At 37.1% G+C, this 23,288-nt stretch overlaps 1 protein-coding gene across 1 annotated transcript in view; it reads right to left on the minus strand.

The window, feature by feature from the left end:
- Positions 1 to 2,613: 2,613 nt before the first annotated feature.
- Positions 2,614 to 23,288, minus strand: part of LOC126299250 (O-glucosyltransferase rumi homolog) — a 133,389-nt gene continuing 112,714 nt past the window's right edge. The window contains exon 6 of the mRNA XM_049991045.1: positions 2,614 to 7,384. Within this exon, the coding sequence (XP_049847002.1) occupies positions 7,195 to 7,384 (190 nt within the window). The 3' untranslated portion in view covers positions 2,614 to 7,194. The remainder of the gene's footprint in view (positions 7,385 to 23,288) is intronic.

Consider the following 23,288-nt stretch of genomic DNA (forward strand, 5'->3'; position numbering starts at 1 on the left):
GGTCCTGGCTGAACTAATGCATCTGATGCAAACAGTGAAAGAGTGTGCGAGGCATTTGTCTGAAGTCCTTGCAAGTCACTAAGTAAAGCAAGCATGGAACTGTTCATGCCAGAGATTACGGCGTGGAAGTTGTTGTGTAAGTGGCTATATTTTACACTGTACAAAGTGGGATTAGTGCAGGCGCTTATACCAGTAGACAAAGTGAAAAGACGTGACTTTTGTAAAGAGCTGCAGTTAAAAATGGAGGACACTAATTTTGTAGGAAGACTCACTTTCTGTGATTTAGCCACTTTTCAAATGATTGGCAAGGTAAACATACACATTCATATCTGGGGAAGCAAGAAAATGCTGATGGAGCATCAATGTGCCTCTTCCAATGTGCAGCGTCATGCGGAAAAAGTGCACATCCCATTTTTCTCAGAACAACAAATTGTGACAGTTAACTCATTTCTAGACATGTTGGAAACCTGGTTGTTACCCTGATGATGATTAAATTTTGCAACTGGACAGTGCTCCACCCTGTTTTCACGCAAATGCACAAGAGCTTCTTAATCGTGTTCTTCACCAACACTTGACTGAACATGCTCCAACAGCAGACAACAAGCTTCTCCCTTGACAAACCCATTCACTGGATTTAACTACCTGTGATTTCTCTCTGTGGGGGTTTGTGAAAGACTGAGTTTATGTATTGCCAATGCTCCTGTTCCTTGAGAAAGTGTGTGATTGGATAAAGAATGCCCTGAAGACAATCACAGAGGACATGCCACACCATGTATGTGGGTCATTCTCACAAAAACAGATCTTTCTTGTCCCAGCACAAATGTGATATAGAAATCTTTACTGGCTATTAAATATATATAAAAGTTATTAAAACAAATATCATAAGGTACTATATTGACAAAAAATTCATGATTTAATTTTAATTTACTTTTAAAAACTGACCACATAATGTGACATGTCATGTCCATGGACTGTTCCCAGCTTCTGTTTGCACAGCTGCGATGAGTTTAAATTAAATTTCTTAAATCTTACAAGTGTTAAAATAATATTTTCTAAAAGTATAAACATTAGACATTAACATAGCTTTAAAAGAGGTTTGCAGAAGGGACTACATTTTAAAGTATTCTAAACTCATGTCCTCAAATTTTATGTCATGTCCACAGACACAGATGTCAATTGCTATAAATCACAACAAAGGGCAGCAGTAGTATTTTTCATAATATTGATGAAAACTAGCAAGCAGACATTACTGTATGTAGTTGCTGACTTACTTGTGAAAGGAAACGCTACTGTTAAGGTAAATTTTTGTGCATGGTTAACTTCATTGTGTTATATCCGTGCCCACTACCACTTTACATTTAGATGTAAAATAACCTGTAATTACGTACCCGTGAAAGGTATATGTTTATTAATTTAAATTAATTATATAATATTTTGGCTATAAATTTAATGTACCAATTTAAATTCAACATTTTATAAAATCTGTCATGTCTGTAGATGTCACATCCATGGACATGATGAACATTTAAGTCAGGTCATAAAACTTTGCACATTTTCTTATTTCACAAATCCTAATTTCTGAGTTTAAGACGATTTAAGCCTATACTATAACTAAATAAGCCTAATTGTAACAATTCATTGTATGAGCTACTTTTTTTGCTAGGCTTTATTTAACTTCCCATATGATGTAGGAATGCATTATTTTATTACATATGACCAAATAAAAAAGGTCACAGAAAATATTCAAGTGGAATGTATGCTTGTGTATATTTTAGATAGGTATCTCACAAAACAATAAAGTGTATGCTGTTGTGATTGTTTTATTTGGTGTTATTCATAGGGGTAAAAAGATACTTATAGTTACAATTCACAAACTTTCATAATTTTAGTCTTTAGGGTATTGTGTAAACATATTGCTTGAATGAGATATGAGACTCACTAAATGAAAAAAAAATATTTTAGCTCAAAAGTTTAATAGACAATCATTTTACTTTCAGGAATAAATAAGAGTAAAACTAATAAAACAAGAGAGTGAAAGCACTTTAGTATGAGGAGAGCAAGGGAAAGGATTAAAAATGACCATAAAAACACGAGGAACGGAAGAAAAAGACACAGAAAGTAAAATACTGCTAAGAAAAAAATCTGACATTACAAATAGAGAGAAAAGAAGACCAGAAAATCCCGATAAAACAACGGGGAGGGGGTCTAGAGATGCTCAAGAATATATAAATCCCACCTTACAGTCCAGAACCATATGAGCATGATCTTCCTAGACCAAGTGAAAGTTGAGCTTCTCCTGGTTCAAGCAAAGAAGGAATTTTTGTAATGAAAGATGTGGGAAAGAAAGTAAGAAGAAGAAATGTACATGGTCTGAAAAGTAAAATAACAATGCCAAAGACAGAGAAAAATAAACATAAAAAGAAAATGGAGAGGTTGAGAAGAGGTATCACAGGCTTCTCAAGAAGAAAGAAAATACTCCAAAGAAAATTGTACAAGGGGAAAAAGTGTTCATTACAAGAGTATTATTATTAGGTGAAGCTATAATGAATCAAGTTCAGGAAGATTTTAAGAAAACCATGCCTTTAAACTTTATAAAAGTAATTAGTGGAAAAATTATCAAAAATATAAGTTTTATTTTTATTTATTTTATCTACAAATTCCATAGATCCTGTTATGCGTATGACGATAGTATGTAGAACGACTTTAGTAATATATGTTCACAGACCTTGATATCAATTAGTTTACAAGAGCAGAACTAGACATAAATTACATAAGACTTGCAAAAATAACAATGAACTAAAATAAAGTTGTAGGAATAATACATTATGCAAAGTTTATCACATTGCAAAAGCCTACTTGTCACAGTAAGTATATGGCTACAAATAGGAACAAAAAGAACATAAACAAACAACAGTAAATATAAATACATACAAAGACTACTTTTCTCTGTTGAAGTATTCATCAAGTGAGTAAAACGTTTTATCGATTAAATATGTCTTTAGATTGATGCACTGTTACTACGTAGACTTTTTATATAGCTCGGTAATAAGTTAAATATTTTGACACTGGAGTAATGCACTCCTTTCTGTACCTGAGTTAAACTTTTTAGTTCAAAGTGGAGGTCAGCCTTCTTTCTTGTATTGTGATAATGGAAGCTTTCATTGGTTTCATAGTGGGCAGGATTGTCAACCAAGAAACTCATTAGGGAAAAAATATACTGGCAGGTTGTGGAAAGTATTCCAAGTTTTTTAAAGAGCGTACGGCAGGAGGTTCTCGGGGGTACTCTGCACATTATACGGACTACTTTTTTCTGCATGAGGAAGATATTTTTTAGATGAGGGTGAATTTCCCCAGAAGATGATGCCATAACACATAATGGAGTGGAAGTATGCAAAGATGTGGACTTCGTGACATTTATGTCTCCAAATTGTGAGATTGTCCTAATGGCAAAAATTGCTGAGGACAGCCTTTTTACAGTCCTGAGGACATGGTGGTCCCAGTTGAGACAACTGTCTATGTGGAGGACTAAGAATTTGGTGCAGTGTACCCTTTGTATCTGATTATTGTTATTTAAAACAGTAATCTCCTGGGGGAGTTTGTGGTCAAGGCTGAAATGGATATAATTTGTTTTGCTCAGGTTTACTATGAGCGAGTTCACTTGGAACCATGTTAATAGTACTGTAAGTAATTTGTTGGCATCAACCTCTATATCAGTGAGCTGTTTGTTACTAATCAAAATGCTGGTGTCGTCAGCAAACATGGTTAACTTGCATGTATTGCATGAAAAAGGTAGGTCATTTGCATATATCAGAAACAGCAACGGACCAAGGACGGATCCATGGAGTACAATGCTCCAGTCTGACTCTACTACCTCTACTAATGAAGGGTGTTGGAAGTTTTTTTTCACTTAAGGTAATGAAAAATGATAAACTGCCTTCAGCAACTTCACAGTTTACTACAATGAGTAATGCACATAATGATGTAATAGAATTTAAGGAACAGGATAACAACAGTGAGTTATTTGCTGGAAAGAAAGAATTTGTAACAAAGAAAAATAATATTTACTGCCCTCATTTATGTAGCATGAACATAATATAAAACAGCAATATAACATAGAGTGATTAAAAACAGTTTGTCTGTGCATGAGATTTTACTCCTCTGTGATTTCTCTAAAAATTATAACTGTAAATATTCTAATGAAATACAATCAGTTCACTTTGAAGGTTCAACAAACCAGATTACATTACACACCTGTGTTCAGTATTACTACTCTAAAACTGAAAATTCAGAACAGTGTCAGTCATTCTGTACTTTCTGTAGTAATCTATAACATGACCCACTTGCAATACGTGCTCATTTTCAACCATCAATATTAAAGAAACAACAAATAGTTCCAGCAATTAAAAATGTACATTTTTTAAGTGACAGTGCAGGCACTCAGTACTGAAACAGAAATATGTTTCATCTTACTGCAACACATTTAGTAAGACAGCTCAATACTGAAAGTTTGCATTGGCATTATTATGAGAAAGACCACAATAAAGAAATCCCAGATGGTGTTGGAGGTTGTTTAAAAAGAATGGCCGACAATTTGGTTGCCTACAGTACGAATATTACAAATATTGACATTTACAAGAACTTGAAACATCTTGTCCTGGAATTATCCTTTACAGAATTGAAGATAATGATATAACTCAGATTGAAAAGATGCTTCCCAATAAATTTCCTGTGTTAAAAGGAACTTTGAGCAAACAGAAAATAGCCTGAAGTTCATAAAAAAAAGTCAACTATCTGGGCAAGAAAACTCAGCTATGCAAAATGTGCTGTTAATATTCACTGTTCATATTATACCAAAGGGCAAATTAAATTAAAAACTACAAGAAGTATCCCATTTTATATATTTATTACTCTGATGATATTGTAATGTTAAAATTGTGACATATGCATAGGAACACATGACTAATAAAATAATTTTAATACTATTTACTGTAATTACTTTAAAACACTTGCCAAATTTACATTTTATAAAACTGATCTCCCTCAACCAAGCGTCTCCGATTCTAAAACAAGAAAGAAACTGGGCTACGGTGACACTTATTCAGACACAAATGGGGACCCTCCCAAGGGTGATATATGTTCGCTGGAATCCCAATTTAAAGTCAGCGATTTTGTAATTGTTAAATCGGCTGCGAAAATGATGATAAATCAATATGCAGCTATGACTGATTCCAAATTTAGTGACAATGAGTATAGTTTTAAATACCTTTGTAGACTAAAGAACAATCATTTTGTGCCAGAATCTGATCATTATTATACTGTGGATAGAGCAGACATAGTCAGAAAATTAGAACTGCCTGTTATGAATAACAAGCAACAATATTTGCTAGTTAATACTGACAAGTACAATTTAGAATAATGTTTCTTCTTCCATTTAATTTTAATTTTATGTGACTCTTATAAGGTTTATGTTACTACTTGGGTCTAAAAATTTATAAGCATTGGAAAAAATATGTTACATTAAAAGCAGATTTAACTGGAAAATATTTATTTAAACAAATGTAAATGTAGTTCATGTAATGTATAATGAATTAAGCTGTGTATAAATGAAATGGAAAATAACGTAATGGCCTAATATTGCTTAAATCAAAGCTCAGCTATGGTTATATATAGACTAATAAGTTTGTAACTGAAGTTTAAGCTCATTTTTATTTAACACAGGAAGTGCAAGTGATTATCTAATTTATAGTCATGTCTGTAGACCAAAATATCATGTCCATCAAACTACACTATCATGGCTGTGAACATGGAAAATCTTTTTTTTTTTTTTTTTTTTTTTTTCCTGCCACAAGATGATTTATTGACCTGGAGAAATTATGCAGTTTCATAACATAAGTATTATTCTGAGATTTTTTTTTTTTTAAATAAACGTATGTCATGTGACCAAGTGTGCACATATTGAAGGATTGTGATTAATGCAACAAAAACTTGGACAGCTGCCACTGCTCATGCTGCAAGGTCTGACCACATAAAATAATAAATCTACTTATTATTCATTTTTAAAACTGCACCATTCTTTTTTAAACACCTTGTATTTATAATGCATTATATTTGATACATGAGAATGGTAACATATATTTAGAAAATGTCATTTCTGAGTAGTGGTGTGCAACTGTGCTGTCAATGAATAACTAAGTGAGAGCAGAACTTCTAGTCCAGTTTAAAGAAACAATAAACACATTTACATAAATTATCAGTATGAAACATCAGTTACTGAATACTCAGCCTACTGACAAGTGAATATAAACACTAATTCCTCTAAGATTTTATTCAGAGTTTAAGTTAAGTTTTAAAAACTTGCAGACCTCAATCAATAATAAATCTACTTTCTATTCTCATCACTCATTTCTTGATTGTTTTTAGAAAAATGGACATGAAAGAATGTGTATGTGTCTCTGAACAATAGTGTATAATGTGGAAAAAAATTATGCAATTACCCCAAGAGAACAATTCATTTCATGGACACAGTGGAAAACTATTATATCCACTTCATTGTGAGAAAATTCATTTTTTTAAGTATGTATTAGTTGGCCAACAACTAGACTAATAGGAATGATACAGTTTAACTCTATTGCATGAGATATAAAGGATACACAGTGGACAGCAATATGTATATCTTTCAAACTAGTTTATGTAAAACTGCAAATTGAATGTCACACACCTATCAAAGTAACTTATACATAGGAACATGTAGATATGTTAAACTTGTTACACAAAAAGTAACAAGCTACTAATGCAATAAAATATGCTAGACACTTAACATTGCATTACAAAAACTGCAAGACAGGAAGAGCAAAAATTGCAAAGAAATACATCCAGGATGGAAGATCAAATGTATAACAGGATAGATGACTACTCATCAAGTACTTGTCACTCACCAAATAGAGAATGCACTGAGCATTGGATAGGCAAATAAAAATAGGTGGCAATGCTTATTAGATTTCAGACAAAGACTTTCACTGGAGCTAAAAAAATGTATGAATGTTTGCACCTATGTGCCCCCCCCCCCCCCCCACACACACACACACAAGTGCCAAAAGCAATGCATATTCTACATGCTTGTCTGCTGCTCAGGGCTTCCCCTATTTGGAGAACATATTCTAAAAATTGCAAAGATATCAGCAAGAATACACACATTCATTTTATTTCCTTCAGAGACTTATTTCTCTTTGGTTGAAATGTCAATAATTTTGCATACTTTTTCATTAAAGCTTTCCAGTAACACCGTACATCTTTCATTCTTAGATTGTTCACTATGAACTGGTGACCCGTCTCTGCTATATTTTTCATTAAATCTGGCTCACTCTCTGCAAATTCCAGAAGATTTCTGAAAGATAGAAAAGTCTGTCTTGTTTAAAACAAACAAAAATTATATTTAGCTAAATAAAGATGTAAAACAAAGTCTAGCATAATATTTGTGACTGTAATATAGTACCACTGAGTTAAGGATTTAGTTATTTGCAAGTTCTCCAGACCTTGTTTTCCAAGTGATCATTCGTATGTATTGTTATAATTTGTATTCACCTATTACACAATTTATATTTATAATTTAGGAGTAAAAGATACCCCTCATCGAATAGCAGGTGCATTAAGCCATCAACAGTTACAGAGAAAAGAGAAAGAAAACTTACTAACATTTAGTATAAATCCTGTGTTGAACTTTAACAAGAGCATGCACATCCTAGCCACCACCATCCTCCCCCACACCCACAGCCCCCACACAGAGTCTTACATCGTGCTGGCTGAACACGCAATGCTGGGATTGCATTTTGGCACGTGGACTAGTGTGGGGTGGGTAGAGTAAGAGATTGGTGGGAGGCAGGAAGAGGGGTTGAGGGTGGGTAGCTAGCACCTCAGAAGAAGGCAGCAGGTGACTCGAGTAGGAACTGCTGGGTGGGTGGACTGGACATCACTAAACCTGGGTCTTCTATAGTGAGCATATCCCTGTGGGAAGGGGTTGGGAGTAGAAATGGGAGTGAGAGTGCCATTGTGACAAGCCAGGATATCATGCAGGTTGGGTTGGTGAGGGAATACTACTTTTGGAGAGGTGGGAAGCATCTTTGATAAGATGTCCTTCATTCCGCACCATGATGGATAATCAAAACCCTGGAGTAAGATATGGATTAGTTGTTCCAGTCCATGGTAATATTTGGCATGTAATCCCTGAACAACAAACCAGCTGTCCATCAGAATGAATGCCACAGCCAAATTATGGCCAAGAAAAAAGTTGAGCATCCACTGGCACAACATGCAGCCAAGCATAAAATGCTCGATTTCAATGGCTCCTTCACAACCCGGGCCATCTGGATCCCTCTCTCCACCACCAGATTTTCTGAACTACACAGAGGGGAGATAAGCCATGCGCGTGTTTGTTTCCTGAATAACTGATACGAGGGTTGATCTCAATAATATGGACTGCTCTGTTTGTAAACTGATTACCCTTAATTTTCTTTTATCAAGTTCACTGACGTGTGGCACTGTTAGTATTTACAGCATACTAGTGAATATTTACAAAAAGAAAAATCTGTTTAACAAAATTCCAGTAGGATGTAAACAAACCACTCCAGCAGTAAAGAGGAGTAAAGATGATCATTTACAGATACTTGAAACCAACAAACACAATATATCGCACACAGAATTGCTGGAAACAAAAACTTAACGGTTGTCTTGCGAGTCTTTTGTAATTGAAATTAACTCTAAAATTTGGTATATAGTGGTTAGTTTTCATTCTAAATCCAATAATGTATATTGTAATCAGGAAACACTATAGAATTTAATAATGTTACAAGAATGATTTTTTGACCATTAAAAAGTACTCCGCATCCTTAATTCACTTTGGATGTACTGAAATACTTGCATAACCACATAATTTCCCCCCTTTCTGTAACAGACAAGGGAAATTTTGATTCCCAGTGTTATGTGTGCTGTTGTTGTTGTTTTTGAACTGTCAGCAGTTATTAATGATAAACTCCATAAAGATTTAAATACATTGTGAGGCTGTTCTTAATATACTGAAATGCTTTAACATTTGCTTACAGGAACTATGATTGTATGCACCAGTAGTAGTAGTAGTAGTAGTAGTAGTAGTATGAATAATAATAATAATAATAATAATAATAATAATAAACCCCATGGAGGCCCGGGAAAAGAATAGGCCTCCGGTATGTTCTGCCAGACGTAAAAGGTGACGAAAAGAACAAACCACTAATAGGGCCAACCCCCCTTCGATTAGTAGGCTCAGGACAGAATTAAAGGAGCCTCGGACAAGCACGGTCATGGTCGGGGACGACGCTTGAACCCTATGCCCGCCCAAAATGGTAACGACACTGCTAGCCAACTGGAAAATGATTTAAATCCAAATAGAGGTGTTTTGCAGGATATGCTTCCTGCAACCACCCTAGAAGGAAAACAAAGACAGAGGATGAGATGGTCAGTTGAAGTTAATCGACACCTCATGTTCTGTTATTACCAAGCAAATAAACCTAGGAACCAACACAACTGGATACAGATCACAAGTATACACAACATTTATTACCAGATACCCAGAATTAAAATTTTTAACAGAACAACGACTAGCTGATCAGATCCGTGTAAAAATCAAAAACAACAGGATACACCAGTCAGAATTAGAAAACATCAAACAACAAGTACAACAAATACTGGAACAAAATAATATGCAATCAGAAGGAGAAGAAAATACAGTAATGGACTCAAACATCCCAAAGCAAACAAACAAAGAACAACACGCATCAATTAAACAATCAGAGGAAAACAAAATCTTACGACAGCCACCAGAACAAGCACAAATAGAACACGAAGTGACACACATGTTAGATATAGAAGAAAAATTTCAGCTGACATATATAGAATACAAAGACACAAATACAGACATTACACCAAACTTGCATAGACCACCAAATAACCCACAAGTTGAAACAACAATAAAAACTATCAACACAATCATACACAACAAAATAAATGAAAGCACAACTATGGAAGAGTTACAACTACTGGTTTATATAGGACCACTCACTACACTAAATACACACACTAGGCAGAGATCAGAACCAACCAACACACAGAAGAAACCCACAAAACCAGCATGGCAACACAGGCTACATATCAGAATAGAAAAACTGAGAAAAGACATCAGACAGCTAACACAATTTATAAGAGATGAAATGTCAGAAAAAAAATGAAAAAGGTTAGGTAAAATCTCACAACAAGAAGCGATAGAGCAATTAGATGAAAAGAAGCAGAAATTACAAGAATTGGCCAAATGACTTAGAAGATATAAAAAAAGTGAAAATAGAAGGAAACAAAACCAAACATTCAACACAAACCAAAAGAAATTTTACCAGACAATAGATAACACACACATTAAAATAGACAATCCACCAAACATAACAGACATGGAACACTTCTGGAGCAACATATGGTCAAACCCGGTACAACATAACAGGCATGCATGGTGGATACAAGCAGAAACAGACACATACAAGACGATACCACAAATGCCTGAAGTGATAATTTTGCAACATGAAGTCACCCAAGCAATTAATTCTACTCACAATTGGAAAACCCCTGGAAAAGGTAAAATAGCAAATTTCTGGCTAAAGAAGTTCACCTCAACACATTCAAATCTAACTAAATTATTTAAGAGTTACATTGCAGACCCATACACATTCCCTGATACACCTACACATGGAATAACTTATCTGAAACCTAAAGATCAAGCAGACACAGCAAACCCAGCTAAACTCACCCCATAACATGCCTACCAACAATATACAAAATATTAACTTCAGTCATTACACAGAAATTAATGACACATACAACACAGAACAAAATTATAAATGAAGAACAAAAAAGGCTGTTGCAAAGGAGCACGAGGATGTAAAGAGCAACTGATAATAGATGCAGAGGTGACATATAAAGTTAAAACTAAACAAAGGTCGCTACACTATGCATACATTGATTACCAAAAAGCTTTTGATAGTGTACCCCACTCATGGTTACTACAAATATTGGAAATATACAAAGCAGATCCTAAATTGATACAGTTCCTAAACATAGTAATGAAAAATTGGAAAACCACACTTAATATCCAAACAAATTCAAATAATATCACATCACAGCCATACAGATTAAGCGTGGAATATACCAAGGAGACTCATTAAGTCCTTTCTGGTTCTGCCTTGCTCTGAACCCACTATCCAACATGCTAAATAATACAAATTATGGCTACAATATTACTGGGACATACCCACACAAAATCACACATTTGCTATACATGGATGATCTAAAGCTTGATTTGAATTGAATTTTATTTGATCCTGAAAGATTATATTGTGTACAGTAAATGTATGTGTAATATAGGACATGTCAAAGTGTTAACATTCCTTGTCACTTATTTTTCTACACCTTTAGCTAACATTTTTACATTACTGATAATGAGTAACAATATATACAAATTTAATGGCATAAGTATTCTGCAACACTGTAAAACTCTTTTTCAATGAGATAGTCTTTAAGTTTCTTTGGAAAGTCTTTGTGAAGTACACTATCTCGCAGGGTTTTGGGCAGACTTCTTAGTAGTCTGATACCAAAGTACTGGGGTCCTTTTTCTAGCATTGCCAGTCGGTGGGGTATGCTCCGTACTTCATTCTTCTTTCTTGTATTGTGGGTGTGTACACTAGCATTTGTAATCCAGCATAATCAAGGGAAAACACACTACACAAGAAGATTACATATTGGATAACCACAGCGACTGCATAGAAGCGATGGAAAAAACAGATGCCTATAAATATCTAGGATACAGACAAAAAATAAGAATAGATAATACAAATATTAAAGAAGAACTAAAAGAAAAATATAGACAAAGACTAAAAAAAATACTAAAAACAGAATTGACAGCAAGAAACAAGACAAAAGCTATAAATACTTACGCTATACCAATATTGACCTACTCATCTGGAGTAGTGAAATGGAGTAACATGGACCTAGAAGCACTCAATACACTTACACGATCACAATGCCACAAATATAGAACACACCACATACGTTCAGCAAACAGAAAGATTCACATTAAGCAGAAAGGAAGGAGGAAGGGGATTTATCAACATAAAAAACCTACATTATCGACAGGTAGACAATTTAAGAAAATTCTTTCTAGAACGAGCAGAAACTAGCAAAATACACAAAGAAATCACTCATATAAATACATCAGCTACACCACTGCAATTTCATAACCACTTCTACAACCCTTTAGATCACATAACATCAATAGATACGAAGAAAGTAAATTGGAAAAAGAAAACACTACATAGCAAGCACCCATATTATATGACACAGCCACACATCGATCAAGACGCATCCAACACATGGCTAAGAAAAGGCAATATATACAGTGAGACAGAAGGATTCATGATTGCAATACAGGATCAAACAATAAACACCAGATATTACAGCAAGCAAATTATTGCAGATCCCAATACAACAACAGATAAATGAGGACTTTGCAAACAACAAATAGAAACAGTAGATCACATCACAAACGGATGTACAATACTAGCAAATACAGAATACCCCAGAAGACATGACAATGTAGCAAAAATAATACATCAACAGCTTGCCTTACAACATAAACTTATAATACAACACGTTCCCACATACAAGTATGCACCAAAAAATGTACTGGAGAATGATGAATACAAATTATATTGGAACAGAACCATTATAACAGATAAAACAACACCACATAACAAACCTGACATCATACTCACCAATAAAAAGAAGAAATTAACACAACTAATCGAAATATCCATACCCAATACAACAAATATACAAAAGAAAACAGGAGAACAAATTGAAAAATATATCCAACTGGCTGAGGAAGTCAAGGACTTGTGGCATCATGTTTAAGTTGACATTATACCAATTATACTATCAACTACAGGAGTCATACCACACAATATCCACCAGTACATCAACACAATACAGCTACATCCAAAATTATATATACAACTACAGAAATCTGTAATTATCGATACATATTCAATTACCCGAAAGTTCCTAAATGCAATATAACAAATACCGTACAGTTAAAAGGAAGTCACACTTGATAAAGGTCTCTTCACTTTCCATTTTTAACCAGATTAACGTCTGAGACAGGAAAAAGATGAAAATAATAATAATAATTATTATTTTGCAACTTGATGTAAATAACACCTTAAAACATTATTCTGTATGGCATTAATGAAAGAGTAAGCAAAGTTAACTAACATAGCGGATTAAAACATTAATATCACATGCAAAGCTTAAGTTGATAAATCTGTGTGTGTAAAATGAAATAAACTTGTGATTTACAATCCAAGTATGTTTTAACATACACACCTATAAATTTTGCATAGTTTTCTATTATTACTACAGTTAAATCCTATATTGTGCAGAAGTGAACCACATCCTTTGTTAGCACTTCAACTACCTTTCACGGTGCTTTGAAATGAGGATAATCCTTCCCAATGTAGAGTCTCTTTTTATTTATTTCTTGTTATTCTTATTATTTGTCAGGCATGGAGAGCTGGGCTTCTCCCACCTAATCCAAACAATATCTAGACTATCATTGTGCCAGACCAGCTCCTACACACCTTTCTAAATGGGGTCCTATCCCCATGAAATATCCAGTGCAAGATTTTCCCTAACCACCTTGATGACGTGTGGAGCAATTTGGATTTTCTGCAACACTGCCAAGACAGAGAGATTTAGCTCAAGTTTTCTATAGTTAAACATAACAAAGTCGACTGGAGTGAACGATATGTTAATGATATTTTATGGTCTGATGACATGGCACCAAAGCTCTGGAGCAGTTTGTCAATCATGTGAATAGCATGCATTTAAACATCCAGTTCACTGTTGAAACAGAAAGAGAAGGAAAGTTTCTACTTTTGGATCTTTCCATTTAATGAATATAAGATGGACATCTCAGCAACTCTGTACACTGCAGGGCTAACCGATTTATATATTGGCGCACAGAATTTTCACCACCAAGTCCAGAAGAGAGATGTTTTAAATACATTAATATACAACTACAACAGTTTGCGACACAGACCATCTCAGTTTTGAGATTATTCATCAGAAGCACACGTTATGAAATAATCACTGTGGGGTTTGAAATGTAAACTTAGCACTCTCCAAGGAATGAAAATTGCGAAAATGTTGAACTGTCATGTGACTATCTTCCTATGTGCTTTTTTCTTTTTGTTGCACTACATCTAGAAAAATAGGTAAGTTACTGGGAAGAAGCAGCATAGAAGTCACTTCCCAAACACCTGTGAAAAAGGTTAGTGACAGTCTCGATCTCGGGATCCCTGAAAGTTACAAGATTCCTTGTGTGTGCAAAAGTAACTACATTTGTCAGTCTAATTGTACCACTACCAACAGCTGCGCAGAGAAACAAAGGCACATTAAACAGGAAGGACTTGAGAAATAAGCAGTTTCTGAACACAGTCCCGCAAATAAACACACTTTAATGTTTAATAAAACCAAAATCTTGACGCACGCTTTCTCATGCTATGATTCTGTTACTAAAGAAGCAGTAGAATTAGAATGTGCAAGAATAATCTTCACTCGGGCAGAGGTTACATTCTCAGAGACACACAGAAGCGATCTCTCGGCACTGATAAGATTCAGAGAAATGTGCTGAATTGTTTATGTTCTTACAAGACTTCTGGCACCACCAGTGCAGACACAGATATAATCTCTGTCCGCATAATAGAATGATGATATATGCTGGCCAATCAAAAGCCATTTATGAGCTATAAATATTCACCCCAACAGCAGCTGCAACTACTGTTCATTTATGATGAAGGCAAGGAAGGATTTCATTGAAAATTCAAGATAGTAGCCAGATTTAATGCAAGTAGTAAACTGAGAGTCTTTTAATAATTTTATTCCAGTCATACATAGGCATATCCTTCCCTATCAGGGGTTGGGATGCCTCAACTCCGCCTTAGCTCTCACACAGCCTTTTAAGCGGACAGTGTTTAATTCATGTTTAACTGGAAGATTACAGGAAGTTGGAATAAACAATTCACATAATGTGCAAAAATTGACAGATTCCTCACACTGGGGGAGTATCAAGAACGAGGCCCCATAAAGTTCAATCTTGGGTCCCTTATTGTTCTTAATATATGTTAATGGCTTGCCTCTCTATATTCAGAAAGATGTGAAGCCAGTTCTTTTTGTTGATGATACAACTTCAGTAATCACACCCAACAAACAAAAATTAGCTGACAAAATTGTAAAGAATGGGTAAAGAAAACTGGCTAAAGCCTGAAATAAGTTCTGCAGAAATTTTTACGAAGTCTCAGACAGTGTTCAGGAAAGATAGATTAGGCAGAATTGGTGGTGGGGTGTTTATGTCTGTCAGTAGTGGTTTATCTTATAGTGAAGTCGAAGTAGATACTCCGTGCGAATTGATATGGGTGGAGGTTATACTTAACAGCCGAACTAAGTTAATAATTGGCTCCTTCTACCGACCCCCAGACTCCGATGATACAGTTGCGGAACAGTTCAGAGAAAGTTTGAGTCTCGTAGCAAATAAATACCCCACTCATACGGTTATAGTTGGTGGGGACTTCAACCTTCCCTCGATATGTTGGCAAAAATACTTGTTCAAAACCAGTGGTAGGCAGAAAACATCTTCCGAGATCGTCCTAAATGCTTTCTCCAAAAGCTATTTCAAGCAATTAGTCCACGAACCCACGAGAATTGTAAATGGTTGCGAAAACACACTTGACCTCTTAGCCACAAACAATCGAGAGCTGATAGAGAGCATCATGACTGATACAGGGGTTAGTGATCACAAGGTCGTTGTAGCTAGGTTCAATGCCGTTTCTTCCAAATCCATCAGAAACAAACGCAAAATAATTTTATTAAAAAAGTGGATAAAGTGTCACTAGAAGCCTTCCTAAAAGACAATCTCCATTCCTTCCAAACTGACTATGCAAATGTAGACGAGATGTGGCTCAAATTCAAAGATATAGTAGCAACAGCAATTGAGAGATTCATACCTCATAATTGGTAAGAGATGGAACGGATCCCCCGTGGTACACCAAACAGGTCCGAACGCTGTTGCAGAGGCAACAGAAAAAGCATGCGAAGTTCAGAAGAACACGAAATCCCGAAGAGTGGCTAAAATTTACAGACGCGCAAAATTTGGCACGGACTTCGATGTGAGATGCCTTTAATAGGTTCCACAACGAAACATTGTCTCAAAATTTGGTAGAAAATCCAAAGAAATTCTGGTCGTATGTAAAGTACACAAGCGGCAAGACGCAGTCAATACCTTCGCTGCGCAGTGCCGATGGTACTGTTACCGACGACTGTGCCGCTAAAGCGGAGTTATTGAACGCAGTTTTCTGAAATTCCTTCACCAGGGAGGACGAATGGAATATTCCAGAATTTGAAACACGAACATCTGCTAGCATGAGTTTCTTAGAAGTAGATACCTTAGGGGTTGCGAAGCAACTCAAATCGCTTGATACGGGCAAGTCTTCAGGTCCAGATTGTATACTAATTAGGTTCCTTTCAGATTACGCTGATACAATAACTGCCTACTTAGCACTCATATACAACCGCTCGCTCACCGATAGATCTGTACCTACAGATTGGAAAATTGCGCAGGTCGCACCAGTGTTTAAGAAGGGTAGTATGAATAATCCATCTAACTACAGACCTATATCATTGACATCGGTTTGCAGTAGGGTTTTGGAGCATATACTATATTCAAACATTATGAATCACCTCGAAGGGAACGATCTATTGATACGTAATCAGCTTGGCTTCAGAAAACATCGCTCTTGTGCAATGCAGCTAGCTCTTTATTTGCACGAAGTAATGGCCGCTATCGAGAGGGGATCTCAAGTTGATTCCGTATTTCTAGATTTCCGGAAAGCTTTTGACACCGTTCCTCACAAGCGACTTCTAATCAAGCTGCGGGCCTATGGGGTATCGTCTCAGTTGTGCGACTGGATTCGTGATTTCCTGTCAGGAAGGTCGCAGATCGTAGTAATAGACGGCAAATCATCGAGTAAAACTGAAGTGATATCAGGTGTTCTCCAGGGAAGCGTCCTGGGACCTCTGCTCTTCCTGGTCTATATAAATGACCTGGGTGACAATCTGAGCAGTTCTCTTAGGTTGTTCGCAGATGATGCTGTAATTTACCATCTAGTAAGGTCATCCGAAGACCAGTATCAGTTGCAAAGCGATTTAGAAAAGATTGCTGTATGGTGGGGCAGGTGGCAGTTGACGCTAAATAACGAAAAGTGTGAGGTGATCCACATGAGTTCCAAAAGAAATCCGATGGAATTCGATTACTCGATAAATAGCACAATTCTCAAGGCTGTCAATTCATCTAAGTACCTGGGTTTTTAAAATTACGAACAACTTCAGTTGGAAAGACCACATAGATAATATTGTGGGGAAGGCAAGCCAAAGGTTGCATTTCATTGGCAGTACACTTAGAAGATGCAACAAGTCCACTAAAGAGACAGCTTACACTACACTCGTTCATCCTCTGTTAGAATATTGCTGCGCGGTGTGGGATCACGTTTTGGTTCATACTGTTTCTACATGCAACATGGAGTGTAGTGGTCTACTTCTGGTCAGCTACAGACTCGTCCTATTTCCAAATGCTGCGATACCCTACACTTGTTTTTATTTTTATTCTTTTTTCACCAATAAGATAACAGTATCTCATTTTATTTGTGCTACCTCACGTATGTTGTGAACAGCACCTTCCAGTGCTGGTCAACACCAGAATAGTAATCATAATTATAACACGATAGTAGAAACAGATAAAATGAAATATAAGTAACATATTCAGGCGACAATTCGTAAGTTTAAATAACGAAAATCAACAATGTAACACTGGAATTTGCTTAATTTTTCAGCTCTTCCAGGAGCTCCTCGACAGAATAGGAGGAGTGAGCCATGAGGAAACTCTTCAGTTTAGACTTAAGTGTTTGGGCTACTGCTAAGATTTTTGAGTTCTTGTGGTAGCTTATTGAAAGTGGACGCAGCAGAATACTGCAATCCTTTCTGCACAAGAGTCAAGGAAGTGCATTCCACATCCAGATTTGAGTTCTGCCTAGTATTAACTGAGTGAAAGCTGCTAACTCTTGGGAATAAGCTAATATTGCTAATGACAAATGACATTAAAGGAAATATATACTGTGAGGGAAATGTCAGAATTCCCAGACTATCGAATAGGGGTCGACAAGGGGTTCTCAAACTTACACCACGCATCGCTCGAACAGCCCGTTTTTGAGCCAAAAATACCCTTTTTGAATCAGAAGAATTACCCGAAAAAATAATACCATATGACATAAGCTTATGAAAATATGTGAAGTAGACTACTTTTCGTGTTGAACTGTCACTTTTCATTTCAGATACTGTTCTAATGGTAAATAAAGCAGCATTTAGTTTCTGAACAAGATCCTGAACATGGGCTTTCCACAACAGCTTGCTATCTATCCTAACACCTAGGAACTTGGGAACTGTTCCGTCTCGCTTATAATATGCCCATTCTGTCTGATCAAAATATCGGTTCTTGTTGAATTGCGAGTTAGAAACTGTAAAAACTGAGTCTTACTGTGATTTAGCATCAAATTATTTTCCACAAGCCATGAACTTATTCCATGAACTACATTATTTGATACTGTTTCAATATTACACACAAGATCCTTCACTACCAAGCTGGTGTCATCAGCAAACAGAAATATTTTTGAATCACCTGTAATACTAGAATGCGTATCATTTATATAAATAAGAAACAACAGTGGCCCCAGCACCGGCCCTTGGGGAATGCCCCACTTAACAGTGTCCCATTGGGACTGAACATCACTACCACTCTCAATATTGTGGAGAATAACCTTCTCCTTTCTGTTCTTAAAGTAAGAGACAAACCAATTGTAAGCTACTCCCCTTACTCCATAATGGTCCAACTTCTGCAGTCATATTTTGTGGTCAACACAGTCAAAAGCCTTCGTTAAATAAAAAAAAACTGCCATTTAATCCATCCAAAACCTCACAGAGAAAAGAGAATATATCATTTTCAGTTGTTAAACCATTTCTAAAACCAAACTGTACATTTGACAGCAAATTATGTGATTTTAAATGCTCCAGTAACCTTGTTTATACAACCCTCTCGATAACTTTAGCAAACACTGATGGCATAGAAATAGGTCTATAATTGTCAACATTATCCCTGTCTCCCTTTTTATAAAGTGGCTTCACTACCGAGTACTTTAATCGGTCAGGAAACCGACCACTCCTAAAGGAAAAGTTACAGATATGGCTAAGTACTGGGCTAACATACATAGAACAATATTTCAGTATTCTGCTAGATACCCCGTGATATCCATGAGAGTTCTTGGTCTTTAGTGATTTAATTATTAACTCAATCTCCCTCTTGTCAGTATCATGGAGGAGCATTTCAGGTAACAGTCTCGGAACACTTTTTTCTACAAGCGCTATATGATTCTCTGTTGGGACTAGGTTTTTATTTAGTTCACCTGCTATATTCAGAAAGTGATTATTAAATACTGTACATATATACGACTTATCAGTAACACAGACATTCCCACTGTGTGTTGATTCTATATCCTCAACCTGTCTCTGCAGACCAGCCACTTCCTTTACAACTGACCATATTGTTTTGATTTTATCCTGAGACTTGGCTATTCTGTCTGCATACCACATACTTTTTGCCTTACTAATAACTTAGCTATTCTATCTGCATACCACATACTTTTTGCCTTCCTAATAACTTTTTTAAGCACCTTACAATACTGTTTGTAATGCGCTGCTGCATTTAGATTTTGTCTATTTCTAACGTTTTGATATAATTGCCACTTTGTTCTACAGGATATTCTTATCCCTCTAGTCAGCCACCCAGGCTGCCTGTTTGTGCTAGTACCCCGTTTTGAACATTCTAACGTTCTGAAACCTCCTTGGTACTCCCCTAATTTCTGTTCTAGTTGTTACTTGATTCTTCCATATAGAATCTTGGATACAACCTTGTATGTGCAGTGTAGGAGAGAGATTCCTGTGTAGTTGTCTGCTTGCTCTTATGCCCCATCTTGTGTAGTGGGCGTTCATCATTGGCACATTCATTTTTGAACAAGTTGGCCCTCAAGGGCCAAAGAAGTGCAGTTAACCCCTCTGCCACAATCCGTGCATTATGAGCAGGGGCTTGATCGTGTTGAAATTTGCTATCACTATCTGCGAATTGCTCTTCAACAGTGGGAAGCAAGAAGGTGCTTAAAATATCAGTGTAAGCCTGTGCTATGATCGTGTCACGCAAAACAACAAGGGATGCAAACCCCCTACATGCAAAACACAACCACACCACACCATAACACCACCGCTTCCGAATTTTACTGTTGGCACTATACACCCTGGCAGATGACATTCACCAGGCATTCGCCACACCCACACCTTGCCCTTGGATCGACACATTGTTTTCCGTGATTCATCACTCCACACAACGTTTTTCCACTGTTCAATCGACCAATGTTTACGCTGCGTACACCAAGCGAGGCGTTGTTTGGCATTTACCGGCGTGGCTTATGAGCAGCCGCTTGACCATGAAAACCAAGTTTTCTCACCTCCCGCCTAACTGTCGTAGTACTTGCAGTGGATCCTGATGCAATTCGGAATTCCTCTGTCATGGTCTGGATAGATGTCTCCCTCTTCACCCTCTTCAACTGTCAGCGGTCTCTGTCAGTCAACAGACGAGGTTGGCCTGTACACTTTTCTGCTGTACATGTCCCTTCTCTTTTCCATTTCACTATCACATCGGAAACAGTGGAATTAGCGATGTTTAAGAGTGTGGAAGTCTCGTGTACAGACGTTTGATACAAGTGACACCCAATCGCCTGACCACGTTCAAAGTCTGTGAGTTCCGCGGAGCGCCCCGTTCTGTTCTCTTGCAATGTCTAATGACTACTGAGGTCGGTGATAGGGAGTACCTGGCAGTGGGTGGCAGCACAATGCACCTAATATTAAAAATGTATTTTTTGTGGGGTGTCCGGCTTTGTTTACATAGTGTAGATTGTTACTAATGTAGCCCCTGTTGTTTCATATGAACGGCGTTTGTAGGCTATCACAATGTTCATATAAGAAGTGATGGTACAGATGGACAGACATTTCTGTAATTTGTGGAGACTATTCATACGTCGCTGATTCATAACGCCAGCTACCACTACGTCAGGGTAAAGCCCAGACTTGATTACAGCCTGTGAAAGAATTGCTCAACAACACAAAAGCGTACAGGCCGACCTCGTCTGTTGACTGTAAGAGACCGTCGACAGTTGATGATGGTCGTAATGGTAATAGACACACGTCTACCCAGACCATCACACAGGAATTCCAAATTGCTTCAGTGGTCGCGTGGTTCCAGACTGAAGCACTTAGAACAGCTCGACCACTCCGGCCGGCACAACACTCAGTTAATAAATCATTCAATGCCACAATTGAGTCAATACAACTGACAGAAGTAAGAAAAGCAGGCACTAACAATTGTACAGGTCAGCAAGTACTTCACATTTAGATCTACATGGTACAGAATTGGTAGTCACAAAACTTACGGGAGAGAATTTATCTTAGGATTTCTTTACTGTTTCTCAATCTGCTTGTTAGTGGCTCTTTCACAGAAGATGTAAAAATTTTGTCTCCAGTGGGATTAGAGCTGAAAAATATCACAATCTTCCGCTTGAAGGGCGAACACATTATCACGAAGATAACATCCCACTGCAGCACACAGTGCTCCCTTGTCTACTAGTGATGGTTAAGATAAAGAATTCACAATGTACACTGAAATAAAAAAAAGTCATGGGACAGTGATGAGTTGAAAAGAATCATGAGATAGTGATGAGATTACAAAAGAAATGGGACAGTGATATGCACTAACACAGATGGCGATAATATTGGGCACACAAGGTATAAAAGGGCAGTGCATTCACGAAGTTATCATTTGTACTCTTGGATTCATGTGAAAAGGTTTCTAATGTGATTATGGCCTAGACCAGGCATCACATCTCACCAAGGACAAGGCAGTGGCCGACAGCCTTCACTTAATGACCGAGAGCAGTTGTGTTTGTGTAGAGCTGTCAGTGCTAACAGACAAGCAACACTGCATGAAATAACCACAGAAATCACAGCGGGACATACGACGAACATATCCGTTTAGACAGTGTGACGAAATTTGGCGTTAATGAGCTATGACAGCAAACAACTGACATGAGTGCCTTCGCTATTCACACGACATCACCTGTAGTGCCTCTCCTGGACTTGCAACCATTTCGGCTGAACCCTACATGACTGGAAAACCATGGCCTGGTCAGAGGAGTCGTCATTTTAGTTGGTAAGAGATGATGGCAGGGTACGAGTATGGTGCAGACCCCACGAAGCCACGGACCCAAGTTGTCATTACGGCACTGTGTAAACTGACGGTGGCTACATAATGGTTTGGTTTGTGTTTACTTGGTATGGACTGGGTCCTCTGTTCCAGCTGAACCAACCACTGACTGGAAATGGTTATGTTTGGCTGCTCGGAGACTGTTTGGAGCCATTCACGGACTTCATCCTCCCGAACAATGATGACGTGTCACCTGGCCACAACTGTTCGCAACTAATCTGAAGAACATTCTGGACAATTCGAGCGAATGATTTGGCCACCCAGGTTGCCCAACACGAATCCCATCCAACATTTATGGGACATAGCCGAGAGGTCAGTTCGTGCACAACATCCAGCACCAGCAACACTTTCGCAACTATGGACAGTTACAGAGGTGGTATGGCTCAATATTTCTGCATGGGATTCCCATCGATTTACTGAGTCCATGTCACATCGAGCTGCTATACTACGCCAGGCAAAAGAAGGTTCGACACGATATTTGCAGGTATACCAAGCCTTTTGTCATCTCAGTTTAAAGTTTGCAGTCAGTCAGATCCTCATCTGCTGCAGTTAGTCAGACCCTCAGCTGTCGTGCGTTCACATCGCCAGAGCAGTAAGTTACTTATTTAGTTTTTCCTGTGGTTTCTTAGTAGTGTATTTCTTAAATTTCACTCAGGTTTTTTTCCATTGAGGTGTTTTAATCTCGCATTTTTAACTACAAGAGCAAATCAAGCAGTCTGTAGCACAGTTATCATTTCTTCCGAACAGA

This window comes from Schistocerca gregaria, chromosome X (assembly GCF_023897955.1).
Source record: "Schistocerca gregaria isolate iqSchGreg1 chromosome X, iqSchGreg1.2, whole genome shotgun sequence".
Classification (NCBI taxonomy): Eukaryota; Metazoa; Arthropoda; class Insecta; order Orthoptera; family Acrididae; genus Schistocerca; species Schistocerca gregaria.